Genomic DNA, 14326 nt, shown 5'->3' with positions numbered 1-14326 from the left:
TTCAGTGCTGTGGAACTACCATGAGCAATCTCAATCCTACCTTGAGGTTCCTGCATGAACCACAAGATTATGGTCCTTCCATTAGCCATCTCTTTGCCAGGCAAGATACCTCTCGCTTTCTAGAATACACTTCCAGATTCCTCTTTAAACTCATCACCAATATCCTTAAACCAAAGCTAGACAGATCGATAGATAGATTGATACATAGATAGATATAGATGTATCCTGTCTCTAAGCAATAATCAGACCACAATTTTGGCCTGAGCTATTTGGTTCCTGGTATAATGGGAGGGGAGAAAGATCAACAAGTGCAAATCAGTACTTGAGAGTTAAAAGAGCATCGGAAACTGAGGGCTGGGGTGAGAAGGAGAGTGCGTGGTTTTCATTCATACCACAGCTTTTCTCATTCTATTCCTTGTAAGGAATAGAATTTGACTGGTGTCACTCTGTATTGGAACTACATGTTAGTGGTAAATGGAGAGTAGGCGTGTTTAAAGGTTGATCATTTCAGCTGTAGCAAAACTCTACCAACTGCCAAGCACCAACTTTACTGAGCAAAGAAGGAGATTTCTAGCTGAGATTGGCTCTTTTCGCCAGCACCTGCTCTGACCACTGATGCTTCAACTTATCATGCTTCCCCAGAACCATTGAGAAGATTGGGTGTTTAGAAAACCATGCCTCTCCTTGGCTTCTCTACCTTCAGGCAGCTAATGTGAACAAATAACTCTAACTTCTGTGGTCTTTAGTAAATGGATATGGTTGATAGCTTCCATCTCACATAGAGGCTTAAAGAAGATTCTGCTCATGAAAATAGTTTGTTAAGTGAAAAACATCATCTAATTGATAGGTATTATTTTATACAGGAGAAACCCGAATGAAAAGTGCAATCCACATTCTTTTTGCCTGAACTAAATTTTAGAGTGACAATATAGACTTGGGATTAGAGACATTTAGAAGAAATGATCACTGGATGGAATCTCAAAAACCTTCTTCATATTCCTTTAATTGCCCACAGTGGTTTCCTTCTGCTAACAACCTTTGCAGACAATCAACTATATGTAATGATGTTGGCTTTCAGAGTGTAGTGTCTTCTCAATCTGATCTTTCCTCTGCTTACTTCCCAACTATCTTGAAACCAGATCTGGCCACAAGGTTTCTCTCTTTCCTCCTGTCTACAGATTTTTCCCCTCCAATTCCCTTTTTAAGTCAGGTATCAGTTGAGCAAGGTTGAGCTAGCCTTTGCTCTCATGACATTTTGTGAGAGGCAGACATTGTACCAAAAAAAGAAGTATTCAGTTTCAACTGGAATTTGTGACACGTAAGGGGAAAAGGTAGCACTCTCATAGAACCTGTAACTGGGAAGTGGGAATCATCTTGGGTGTAAATAATGATTCAAGAATAAAGAGCACAGTACTTTTCAATACACATAAGAAATGTGCATTTCTCTTTTTAAAGTTTACTAAACATTTTCATATATGTTTGCTTATTTGACAGGGCCACCAAGTGCCCAGTTTTGCTCCCCTGTTCTGGAACTCTTACAGGAACTTGACATGATACAATTACTTCCAGCACTTATAGAAGTTTTTACTCTCAACTCTGAGGCCCTTTCCACCCCCCCCCACTCCTAGTTTATGGCTGCTGCCACTTGAGAGTTGATATTTTGAAAACCAACATTGGGAAAAGAGCAATAGAGAAACTCACTCTCCTCAACGCTTTTCTGGGAGGCATTTTGGGTGGAGGCTGTGATGACTAATACTGATCTCTGCCAAATTGGGGGGCGGGGGGAGGAAATAAAGGAAGCCGACCTAAAATGTGAACAGATATCATAACAGCTTTATGAGCACAGTGGGCTTTGTGGTTTCCAGACAAACTGGAACCCCTCTCCGACCCAGACCGCCACCTGTGCCTCGAGAAATATGGGTGATGTGAGTGACACTAGAACAGCAGACATCCTCCCCCTAGGTTTTATTCCTCAGAACCAGATGCTCTTGGCTTCCCACAGCACTCAGATCTCACCCAGATTTGTTTCTAAATACTTGGCTACCATTGGTTCCATTGCCTACTACAGACCTTCCATCGTTCTGTAGAAACAAGCACTGTAGATAACTCTATTTGGAAGATATGCAATGAGTGAGGCTCAGAGAGGTGAAATAAATGTCCCCTAAACACGCTTTTTACATGGACGATCTGAGTTGATCCCAATCCTCACTCCTGACTCTATATCCAAGTGATACAGTCTGTCATCCATCCTCTTCTCCAAGTGAGAGGGAATTTCAAACCCTCTTCCTGTTGTTCTCTGTGTAGTACCTAAAACTAGAAGGCATACAAGCAGTTTAGGGACTGGAACTACCACATATCATGTCTCCCTAGTTAGAGGAGGTCCAGCCATCACAATCCCCACTGCTTAAAACTCTGAATTCAAACACAAACAGAATTAAGGATAACGGCAGCCAACCCCTAGCGGGGTACCAATGCTGGTGGTTCATGCCTGTAATCCTAACACCTCAGGAGATCTGAGGATGGAGGTCCAATGCCAGCCCAGGCAGTAAAGTCTGTGAGACTCTTTCTCCAATTAGCCACCAGAAAACCAGATGTGGCCCCGTGGCTCAAGTGGTAGAGTGCAAGCCTTGAGAAGCTCAGGACAACACCCAGGCTGTACGATCGTCCCCCAAAAAAAAGAAGTGTCAGCCCCTCAGCTGCTTCTCTGAAGTGAAGCTTTCCCCTAATCAGCTTGCATTTAGGTAGTCAATTTAAAAAAAAATAATCTTTAAGTAATAATACCAAAAGAGTTATTCAGTAAAGTCAGTTTGTGGAATGCACTTCTCGTCACTTTTTTCTTTTTTTTTTTTGCCAGCCTGGAGCTTGAACTTGGGGCCTGAGCATTTTCCTCGGGCTTTCTCAAGGCTAGAGCTCTACCACTTGAGCCACAGCACCACTACCAGCTTTTTCTGTGTATGTGGTATGGGGGAATCAAACCCTAGTCTTTGTGCATGCTAGGCAAGCACTCTACTAGTAAGCCAAACTCTCGGTCCTCTTCATCTGTTTTTTAAAGAAAAGGAGAAAAACACAAAGCTCCCACATTGTGCTCTTCTCCCCTAACCCAAAGAAGTGGCTATGACTTGGGGAAAAAAGAAAACCAAGCAGCTTGTTTTTAGCGCTTCTCCATATTCTCTGGTCAGCTTCCTGTGCCAGCATATTGTTTTCAACTCTCCTGCAGATATAGCATCAAGCTGTGAACAATTAAAACATAAATCTTCTTCTTTCCTACACAGGTGAAGGCCGCTTCCAAGTATGTGGATGTACCTGTGAGTATTTGAAAATTGCTCTTCTGTGAGTTTGTGGTTATGTTTGTGTGTGTGTGTGTGTGTGTGTGTGTGTCTGGGCACATATGCACACATTTTTCGTAAGAGTTCTGATGTCTGTATTTTCACATGTTGCCTGCTAAACTGTGCAGTCCTAATTTGGATCTTCAGAAAGAGAAACCAAGACTACTACTTGGTAGTAGGATGTTTCTCAGATAAGGAGAAAGTGAGGTTTTCTTACTTTGGGAAGAAAGGTCTAGTCTGAGGGCAAACCATATGCCCTCTTCCCCTTTGGTGTGCTTTGGTTCTCTGGTTCTTCCTTCTGCAACACAGCCCTTCCTTTCTCCCCATTTTGGGACCACAGCCTTAAGCTAGAAATTTGCACAAGGGTGCCAGTATTAAAAAATTAATAATAAAATAAAGGGCCAGGAGTTTGGCCTAGTGATAGAGTGCTTGCCTAGCATGCACAAAGACCCGGGTTCAATTCCTTGGTACCACATACTTAGAAAAAGCCAGAAGTGGTGCTGAGGCTCAAGTGGTAGAGTTCTAGCCTTGAGAAAAATCCAAGGACAGTCTTCAGGCCCTGAGCTTAAGCCCAGGACTGGCAAATAATAATAATAATAATAAAATAAATAAATAGTGACTTTGTTCATTTGGGGGTCAATTCAACTATTGTTTTAAGGAAACCCTGTAAAACTGTTTATAATTAGTGCAGGCCTCATTAATGAAGAGAGTCCTCAAAGTTCACAGATAAAGCACTTGTCCTTGCCCAAAATTTACATTTAAATTGAGGTTAAGTACTACATATGAATGCTAAAGTGTGGGATTATCTGTGATAAATTGGGAGACATTTATAGACAGACTTTGCCCTGCCTATTAGCAAAATAAAATTGGAGAGATTTAAATATAGTCCAATACAGGAGGAAAGAAAATGATTTCTGTTTCTCCATTTCTAACAAAAGAGGTATGAGTCTATTATAAAATATTAAATTTATGGAGCTTATCTCAATAGCCACCAAGGGTCTTGTACTGAACGGTTCTCATTCTGAACGTGGTTAAGTACCTTCCTTGTTCAAATACTTATTTGTGAAAATTTGTTTTTTTTCTAAAAGGATTTATATTAACATTTAAATTCATTTCCCCAGGAAGCTAAGTGTGTAATGGTTTATTGGCTTATTTCTCAAAGGAAGATAAAATGGAAAATTGGAGTGAATTTAGCATTAGCATACATTTTGTTTGTTTAATGAAAGAATGTACAATCAATAATTATGCTTTGAATTTATATAATACTTCTCATCAAGGGACCTCAGACTCCTTCATGTAGGCAGGAAGATGGAGAATAGAAAAGGCTCGCAGAACAGCAGTAAGGGGTAGGGGAAAGCAAAGTAATTTACTTTCTCAAGGCCCAAAGTATAAACTTTCACATCACAGGGAGTCACTGGCCCTGTTTCTCCATCTTTAAAATGGAGATAATGATGCCTGCTTCTAGGTTTGCTGTGCACTGTAAATGCCACTATACATGTACAACATGCAGTGTCATATCGGGTACTTACTAGATATTTTCTCAGAGAAGACTTAGGTGGTGGTGGAAGTAGGAAGATACCAGGGGAAAAGGCAAGATGAATTGGTTTTCAAAGGTGACAGAAATGGAAATTGTAGATGGCCAGCGTAAAGATCTGTGTGTCAGGCTGTTTCCTGAAGGCCTCAGTGTAGAGGAGATCTCCATAATGAGACCTGGGAAGGTGACCTATGCACAAATGCCTGGAGAAAATCTGACCTACTGTCTGTATTAACGCCAAGCCAGGAGAATGGTATTTTGGAGGAAGTGATACCTTGCATAATCAGTGATTTCTTAGGTTCAACTTCGAATTCCTGTGGGCCAGCCTCTGATTCATTGTAAAGATGGAGTAGAGTGGACTTTATGTCAACTTTGTAACTTGTCAGTACCTTGAGCTGTAGGCATTCAGTCATGAAGTGAGGATGCTCCATTACTTATAAATGTAGCGCCCTCAGGACACAATGTCAGAAGTATCTGGTTGGAACAAACAAAACATCCCATTTTACCTGAGCATCTTGGTCACAAATTATGTCTTATGCACATGGTAGTGTGAAGTCCGTTATAGTTAACTAGTTTCTAAAATCTATGTTCTGTTCTATCTATGGCTGTCTAAGCCATATTTCAAAACCATCACCTACACGTAGACACCAATGTGGTAGAAAAGAAAAGAATTATTGGCAATACCCTGTTTCAAGTGGCCGCTTGTCCCTTCCTGACCCCAGCAGTCCCCTTTCCTGTGAGCTGGTGAGTATGCATGAGTCATATTCCAGTCTAGCAGTCTTCATCGTCCTTCAGGGAGCCAGGAAAGAGTGAGAGCCCAGTTCAAGCAAGTTCCCTCCTGGGATGGATCCCTGGTCCATCAAAGGGATGGAAACCAAACTTGTAGGGATCTGGTAGCTTAAAGGCAGCAGAATCAGGGTGAAAGAGCCTGAGAAATGAAGGAGCCTGAGAAGTACCAAGGAAAGTATACATTGTTGTGCAAAGGCCTGAGTGTCTTCATCTTGATATTGGCTCCCATGAGACCCCTACTTTCTTCTTGACTCCCAAGTACATTCTGAACATAAATAATATATTGCACAAAGGGAAAAAATTCATAGTATTTTGTTTTGCAATTTATGGCTTTCAAACCCTTTCCCTGTACATTATTTTAGCTGGTGATCATCATTCTAAAAGGTAAGTTGGGGAGCTGTTATTAATGCCATTCTACAGATGGCATAAATAGAGCCCAAAAAATTCTAAATGATTTACAGAAGTTTCAGTGTGTGGAGCAGGGCTGGTGAGTCTCCAGGATGTATGAGACCCACGCAAACATTTGACCCATAACAGCTGAGATACGTACGCTTCTTGTTGGCTGCCTGAGGCCTGTCTGCCAGTATTAATAATATTATATGGCCCCCAAATGATGTTATAAATAGATAGATGGCCCTTGACAGAAAAGAATATTCCTTCCCCTTGGGAAATGGGGGTTGGGAATGTAAAATGAGATAGAAGAGAGAATAATCTAGTGATAATCCGTTTAGGGGACTACGGGGCTTAAAAAAAAATAACAGGTCTTGCTCATTCATTCATAGATTTGTTCACTCAGTGAATACTTATTGAGCTAGGCACTGATCTATGTGAGGGATACAATAGAAAATAGACCAAAGTTCAAGTTCCTGTATTCATAGACCTTATGTTTTAGTAAGAGAAGATAAGCCAAAGTTAAATGAATAGAAATATAACATCAGCTATTGGTAATGATTTGAGAGAGAAATGTACTAAAAGAGAGCTTCTCTACTGGAAGAGATAACCCAATCTGTGTGTGTGTGTGTGTGTGTGTGTGTGTGTGTGTGTGTGTGTGTGAAGTGTGTGTAAGCCAGTACCGGGGCTTGAATTCAGGGCCTCAACACTCTTGCTTAGCATTTTCTGCTCAGTATTCTATTATTTGAGACACACCTCCATTTTTAGCATTTTACTATTTAATTGGAGGTAAGTGTCTCTTGGATTGATTTATCTGTCTGGGCTGCCTTTGAACTTAGATCCTCAGATCTAGGATTAGAGGCATGAGACACCAGCATCAGGCCCAAAGTCCTCAAACCTTAAATGTAATGCTTCTTTAGAGGACAGCGTTGGTAGTGGAAAGAGAAGGGGATGGTGAAAACAGCATCCTTATACATGACTGTTTTTGACATTATGGATTATCAGTGGCTCTGCTTAATGTGGCTTTGGATCTTCCCTGTGTGATGATTGCATGCACCCAGGAAAAGGCGGTATCTGCTACGAGTATCACCAGGGAAGAAATGAAAACAATAATAAATTTCTAAAGCCCTGCAGGTAGGGCTTCCCGTGGCTACTGAGAATATCCTTTGATGTGGGCTCAACAAAGAACAAGGAGAGAGGTGGCAGTTTAGAAAGGATAGCTCACACTGACATTTTATTGGAGAACTGCTATTGTTTCATATCATAAAACTGCAACAATTATAGGACCATCATAGACCCTGCTCAATCCATTTGCTGAAAATTGCTTGAAAGTGTAACACTTGACTACTGTGGCTTTGGGTTGTCCTCATTGTTTTTTCAAATTAATACCTTGTCATTGTTTCAGCAGGTGTTAAGAAATGTTACTAGCATCCCAGGGGCCAACTATTGGCCCTTTGCTTGATAATTGTTTGCTTTGTATCAGGGGGGAAAAAATATACAGTCCTACTGTTTCCAAACCTTCCTCATTTTCACCCTGGAAATTACACAGAAGTGTTAACTAACTTCAATTTGCAGGGCCTGACAGTCACGTCTGGTAGAGAAATGATACTTTGTGATCTAAGGTAAATCGCAGTAATGAAAACTAATCTTTTTGAGTTATTAGCAAACATCCATATCTACTGTGGAAATGTAAGGGGTTTGTGGCAGCTCTCCTCATGACCTATATTACAACGTTTTAATAGGTTTCTTTGGAGATAACTTTGATTTCAACATCTCAAGTGGTATACATTCTGAGTTGTTGGGATTTTTTTTTTAAACTTCTTAATAATAAATCATTTCTTAACAACTGGATGAACCACTTGCTTACCTTTTCAGAAAAAAAAATCTAATTTACTTAAAACTCAAATGTATCCCCTACACTACTACTTTTTTATTATTCAATATTTTAAATCTATACTGAAAAACAAGGACGAATGGTTGAATGTCTCATGTTAGTAAACTGATTTCAAATCCTCACCATACATATATTCAGACACTATTATGTCCCCCCCATAAGACTTTGGTAGAAGGAATAGATTGAAATAGAATTTCTTTAGCATCTCCTCAATTTTCTGAACCAGAAAAGGAGAGAAAAGACAGTATATTTATATATTGTTCAATGGGGATTTCCACTTATTGTTTTCATTTTTAGAGAGAGGAGTAAAAAAAAGCGGTATATTTACATAGTGTTTAATAAGGGATTCAACCTATTCTTGTTTTCTTATCTCTAAGTCAGTGTACAAAGGGGATTCAATCCGGCATGTCCATTGAGCACAAGGTATTCTGATCAATGCCACCACTTTCATAAGTAAAGGAGAGCCAATGAATGTCTCTGGGTTCTGCAGAAAAGATTTACTCATCGATGGGACAAAATTGCCAGAAAAAAATATATATACATCAGTGGTTGAAAAGTATCTATAAGATCCTACAGTTATAGCACCCTTGTTAGCCAAACTTGATTTCTAGAAAGATCGGGGGGTTCTAATATGAATTGCTGCCAGTCTGGGCCACAGAGGTGATCCTGGCAAAGCAATGACAAATGGAGGGGAGGGGCAAACAGAAGAGTAACAAAACACAGGAAATGTCACTGTTTGCAAATCCCATCTTCATGTTCTCTCATTTCTTTACAGAAACCCGGAATGGACGTGGCTGACGCCTATGTGACTTTCGTCCGCCACTCTCAGGATGTCCTCCGTGATAAGGTCAATGAGGAGATGTATATAGAAAGGTTATTTGATGTAAGTAAATGCCTTCTCCTCCTTGCACACCAAGGAGGAGACCCTCCAAAATGTGACAAAATAAGAGACAGGAGGATAAGTCACATTTTGAGAGAATTTATTGGTCCTGATTCAGACAAAAATCTTCTCTTCTCCCTCTGCCCTAGGCTCTTATCTGTCGTGTGTCTGTGCTGAACCCACTCCTGGTGTGGCAGTGTCTTAGTCTCAGTCTGTGTGATACGTAGGACGGCTCACAGCCTCCCGACAAGCAGGCGTTCCACTCACAGGGAGCTAGCAAGGCAGCTTTCTCTAACTGGCAAAGACCGTTCTTGGTCATGGTTCTCCTCCTTGCCATCTGGCCACACTTGAGGGAGATGTTGTCATCCAGGCCAAGGCCAGCTTCCTTCGCCCGGGGGTGGTACCTTCCTGACACCAGCTGTGACCTGCAGATGTGCAGTTTAAAAAAAAAAAAGTCACATCACCAGCCCTTCAGATATAATTCAGATGCGGGAGAACTAGAAAGACTTAGCCCCAGATTTTGGCAAGCATGTGAGTGTGGTTGCCTTTCTGAACCTTGGTGCTTCCCACCCTACCCCCATACCATCCCTATCCACCTGTCCAACTGAAAGTGATAAGAAATAGTAGGAGGAGGAGAGGGGAGGGAAGGAAAGAAGGAAAAGAGGGAGGAAGAGAGAATCAGAGAGGGAAGGAGAAAAGAACAATATACTGGGGAAAACCTCAGAAAAGGCAGAGTCTTAAGACAGAATAGTCTTCAGGCAATCCTGTTTTTACTGTCACCACAGCTGCACAGCAAAGCAAGCCACTGGGGCTAAGAGGGGGGACTGGGAGGAAGAAAGAAAGAAAAAAGAAAATGAATCTGCTCTGGTCTCAAATCGCCTGCCTCTTTCAGGCCAAAGCAGATTGTCTGATATAGCTGGATATTTTGCCTCAAGTTTCCACTGTATTTGCCAGTGTAGACCCCTGGCAGAGTGCATAGACGCAAATGTCCCAGTCTCTATGTGGCTACTAATTATGCAGGCTACTTCTGTCTCGTGAAATGTGAGCTCTTCCTGTCCAGGTCTCTGTATTTTTAGTGCCAGTCCGAACATTAATGTTTTGGTCTACAGTAGAATCCTTGTTTCTATATTTGTTTCCCTGTGATTGTGTTCACTAATTTACGTTGAGTTTTGTGTGTCTGTGTGTGTGTGTGTGTGTGTGTGTGTGTGTGTGTGTGTGTTCCATAGCTAAGTGAGCTCATTGTTGGCACTGCTTTTGGATTTCTGCAGCTTCTGACTTTTTTATATGCTTTGTCTTCCAGCTCATTTGCTTTCCTAGTGTGTTGAAAAGACTTTTTTTTTTCTTTTCCAATCATCCGCTTTCTGTGCTCCATATCCCTCTCTTCCCAGCATCATCACCTTCCTTTGACAAAACCCTTCTTACTTTTTAATTCCCACTCATCCTCTCTTGGATTAAAATGGAACTTATCTCTCATGTCAAATGTTTTATCACATTATATCAAGTGGCATGAATTAGAATCAAATAATCTTCCTGTGTACATCTTCTAGCATGACCCACATCCACTGAGAATGCTTCATACATACATAAAGCTCACCAGCGAGTTCTCGCCTCTCTGCATGCATGCCTTTATCAAAGTCCTGAGCCCACTATGTCTAGGCCCGGTCCCCTTATCCAATAGGCATTGAAAACAGACAGATAGCCTCTCCTGTGGGTCTGTGTTCAGGAGTATGGTCATCCCGCCCCTCTCCACTGAATTCAATTCCAAACTACAAATTTCCAAGAAGCTTGTGGATTGTTCTTTTCAATGCCTAGGTTGCCTTTTTCTTTTCCTTTTTTTTTCTTTAATCAGTATCTTCTGGTACTCAGTTTCGTGTGGCCTGCGTATGCGTGTGCGTATGTGTTCCCGTGTGAGCGCGTGTGTGAATAACCTTGTATTCTCAGCAACTTAAAAACAATGAGTATTGGATTTGATGTTTAACCTATGGTTTAGCCTGCCACCTCATTGATAAATCATCTACTTTTCCCTCTTTAAAAAAAAATACTACGGGGCCGGGAGTTTGGCCTAGTGGTTAAAGTGCTTGCCTAGCATGCATGAAGACCCGGATTTGATTCCAAGGACAGTGCTCAGGCCCTGAGCTCAAGCCCAGGACTGGCAAAAAAAAAAAAAAAAAAAAATACTACGGCAGGGGAATTGTTTTAAGGTAGAGATGTGTCAGAGACAGCAAGACAAATGGTCTCTTTGGTAACTTTTTTTTTTCTTTTAAGGGAAATTGCAGCCAAGTCTTCATTTTAAAAATCAGAAGGCAGCCTGGGCTGTCAAGCATGGTACTAGTGAGTTAGGCTCGTTGTGGGCACACACAGGCGTGTTCAAGCCCTCTAGCCTTTATATGAATTGATAGTTAAGACTATCGTTTTCAGGAAGCAAATTCTGTTCAAGATGGTTCAAAAATGTACAATTATCTCCAAACCTTTCTAATCCACTGGACCAGCATAAGACAGCAGGCATGTGATATTATGGGAATTTCCACTAGTCTGCTGCATTCATCCCCAATTTCTGTTCCCAAGTCTTAGTTCTACCCTCCTGACTATCTGATTTTCAAGCGTTAGCCATTATCCACTGTACCATATTCCCAGCTTTATGGGAAAATCGTTTTTACAGGAGTTTATTTCCATATGAATTTCTTGGCCATTTACTTTCTTACTTTGCAACTAACCTGATCCTCTAATTTACAGAATATATTGGTGCTAGGCAACCTAACTAATGTAGTACAAAAAAAAAAGTTATTGAATCTGTCATGGATTTAAAACATTTGTCATTTAGAAAAAAGACCCAGAGCTTCTCAAAAAGCTTCATTACCATGCAGCCTCAGTAATTTAATTCAGTACTTACTGTTTTTCTATAATCTAGCAGCAAAACATCAGATTACCAACATGTTTGATTATTTTCGGCTTCTGTTTCCTCAAGCATGGTGTTTATTTCTTTGCATAGATGATCTGTAAAACTCTTTGTGTCCACCAAGCTAAACAAGGGAATAGAAATATTGAGGCAGAAGGGTCTTGTGAAAGCTGCCACTCTCTCTTCCTTACAGCAATGAACTTATTCTTTAAATTCCACTTCTTAGTGACGGTGGTCCTGGAGCCGGTTTCTAAATAATTGGCAGAAACTTCTTGAGAAAGACTTGTTGATCTGAAAGGTTTTTCTTCCAAATTGTTGCATTTTGATAAATGGCAAAAATGAATAATAGCAAATTAACATTTTGACGGAAGGAAAAAAATATATATCGCTCTGAAATTGTTTGCTGTTTGGGGGTTGTCGTGTGGCTCTCTGGTTTTTAGTTCCTGCTGGCATCTGTCATTTCGGAGTCATGTTCTAAGCATCCCTGTTGTGTTTTTAAACCGTGTTTCACGTCTCAGTTTTATTTACCTGATATATCCCTCAAGTCTTGCTGTTTGATATTGTTCCTTTTCCCCTTCCTATTGCATGCACTATTGTAGAAAGGGCCTGGATGGCTTTGTGTGTTTGTATCTGAGAATATTTGAAATAATAGCTGGTCATTTAACAGTGCATTTCTGTTTTAATAAGACCTCTATTCTGTGTTCTCTGAGCTAGATTTTCCCTGCCTCCTCATTGTACTTTTGGCTGGAAGAGGGTGTCTGTGGGAGATTATCGGCATAGCATTTGGGGCTCTATATTTGATGTTCTGCATTTTTATCTGTGTTATTATGTAACTTAAGAACAGGCTTTCCAAATTCATCTTTACCAATTTTTTTAACCAAGCATTCTGTAGGTTTATTGGAAATACACATTTAGAAATAATGCTCTCTACCAGGTTTGGGAAGGTTTGTGTGTTTGTTGTTGTTTGTTTTGTTTTGTTTTTGCAGTGACAGTTTGCCTGTTTATTAGATTAACTTGTTCTATAAAACATGACCCATACTTCTCTTTTAAACAACCTACCTTTGCTAAAAAAGAAAGACCCTCAATAAGGTGGTGGTCAGGAAAGAGTCTCTCCTATGGTGGTCAGGAAAGAGTCTCTCCTATGGCGTTTTAGATGTACAGCTGTACCATTTTTATCTGCATTGTTTTTCCTGAAAAAAAAATAAAGCACAATTATATGCTGTCTTCATTTGCTGCAAGATAACTGTTTCTAATATTTGGAAGCAAAATATTCAGAGATTTAAATGTAGAATATTCTAATATGTACAATAGCAATGAATTTAAATTATAGCAAAGATGCTGAATTTTTAACAGACAATCAGATTGCTGTAAGATTCAAGTGGAAGCTGGGACTCCTTGATGATTATTGCTGATTTTTAAAGGAAATCTAAAACCTGAGTATGAAATAATCTGCTCATTCCTAAAGCAATAGAGAAAAGAGAGAAGGCACAAGCTCAAGAAATAACTTGAAGATACTGATTTAAACTTGGAGTGTCCATAAATCATGCAGATGGCTTTTCTTTCCCCCTTTTCTCTGGTGATTAATTCAACATCTTCCCCCAAACAAAAACATGCTTTTTTTTTTTTCCTTTTAAATTAGAGATCAGATCATCAACAGAATCACCTAAGATTTTTAAGGTCTAAACAAAAATTAATTTATTTTCTTTCCTCCCTGTATTTCTTGAAGACACAGACTGAGAAGAAAATCAGGATTAAAAGAGATGTGCTTAGGGTGAATTCATCTGCTTAAACCTCACAGGCTCGGAGTGATTAAAAAGCCATCTTGAACTTGGATGGAATCCACGTGGGTAGTAAGGCAGCATCCGCTCTGGCTTTCTGCGAGCCCCGTGTCACTGAGAAGCAGGCCTGGGGAACATTTGACTGGAGATGATACATGGATTATCTAGGTCAATTATACACTTAATCTGCCTTCTGGAGGATTTAGTATTTGCAGATTGACTCTGCATTTGGCTTCTCCCTGGCAGTTATCAGAGAGGAAAGGGCCCCTTCCCAAACTGCCATGTAAGAACTTAATCAGGCAGCACAATCAGATTCGGGTAGAAATACTGCTCTATATTTGTTGCCTTGCACGGATTTTAATTTGCTGTTCTATTATCAGACAGTGGGTTCCTCCACTTGATGTGTGGCAGGACAATAATAGAGTGTGAATAGTTCCCTTTAAAGGGGCTCACTTGAAAAACAATGTAACCTCATCCTTATATTAAAATATACTTATTCTATAGGAAAACTGAAATACCCTGACTTAATGACCATTTTAAATACAAGAGCCCCAAATAAGTGACTTCCTTCTCCAGGAAGTACTGAAGAGTGGTCTATGATGGGCAATCCAGAAAGTATAGGAGCCCATCCATAGCCCTTGAGGGAAATTATTTCCAAACTACAGCATAGAAGGAGATATATACTATTCACCAGCAGAGTAGGCTGCCATTGTAGGGGAGCTGATGAAAGAACACTGAGTCACACTGAATTCTACATTCCCATCATCTCACTGTAGTAAGTCTAGAGCATGACTGTGTATTGACCATTGGCTTTGCCTCTGGAGCTTCTTTACTAGCAA

At 40.4% G+C, this 14326-nt stretch overlaps 1 protein-coding gene across 11 annotated transcripts in view; it reads left to right on the top strand.

Moving 5' to 3' along the window:
- Window positions 1–14326, top strand: part of Cadps (calcium dependent secretion activator) — a 406170-nt gene that overhangs the window by 357732 nt on the left and 34112 nt on the right. For all 11 annotated transcript variants that reach the window (XM_090323391.1, XM_090323382.1, XM_090323373.1 and 8 more), the window contains 2 exons: window positions 3273–3305; window positions 8709–8816. In XM_090323391.1, coding sequence (XP_090179517.1) covers window positions 3273–3305; window positions 8709–8816 — 141 coding nt within the window. The remainder of the gene's footprint in view (window positions 1–3272; window positions 3306–8708; window positions 8817–14326) is intronic.

This window comes from Megascapheus bottae, chromosome 2 (genome assembly GCF_031878675.1).
Source record: "Megascapheus bottae isolate mThoBot1 chromosome 2, mThoBot2.hap1, whole genome shotgun sequence".
In the NCBI taxonomy this organism is placed as follows: Eukaryota; Metazoa; Chordata; class Mammalia; order Rodentia; family Geomyidae; genus Megascapheus; species Megascapheus bottae.
This window is presented reverse-complemented; position numbering and strand designations above follow the sequence as displayed.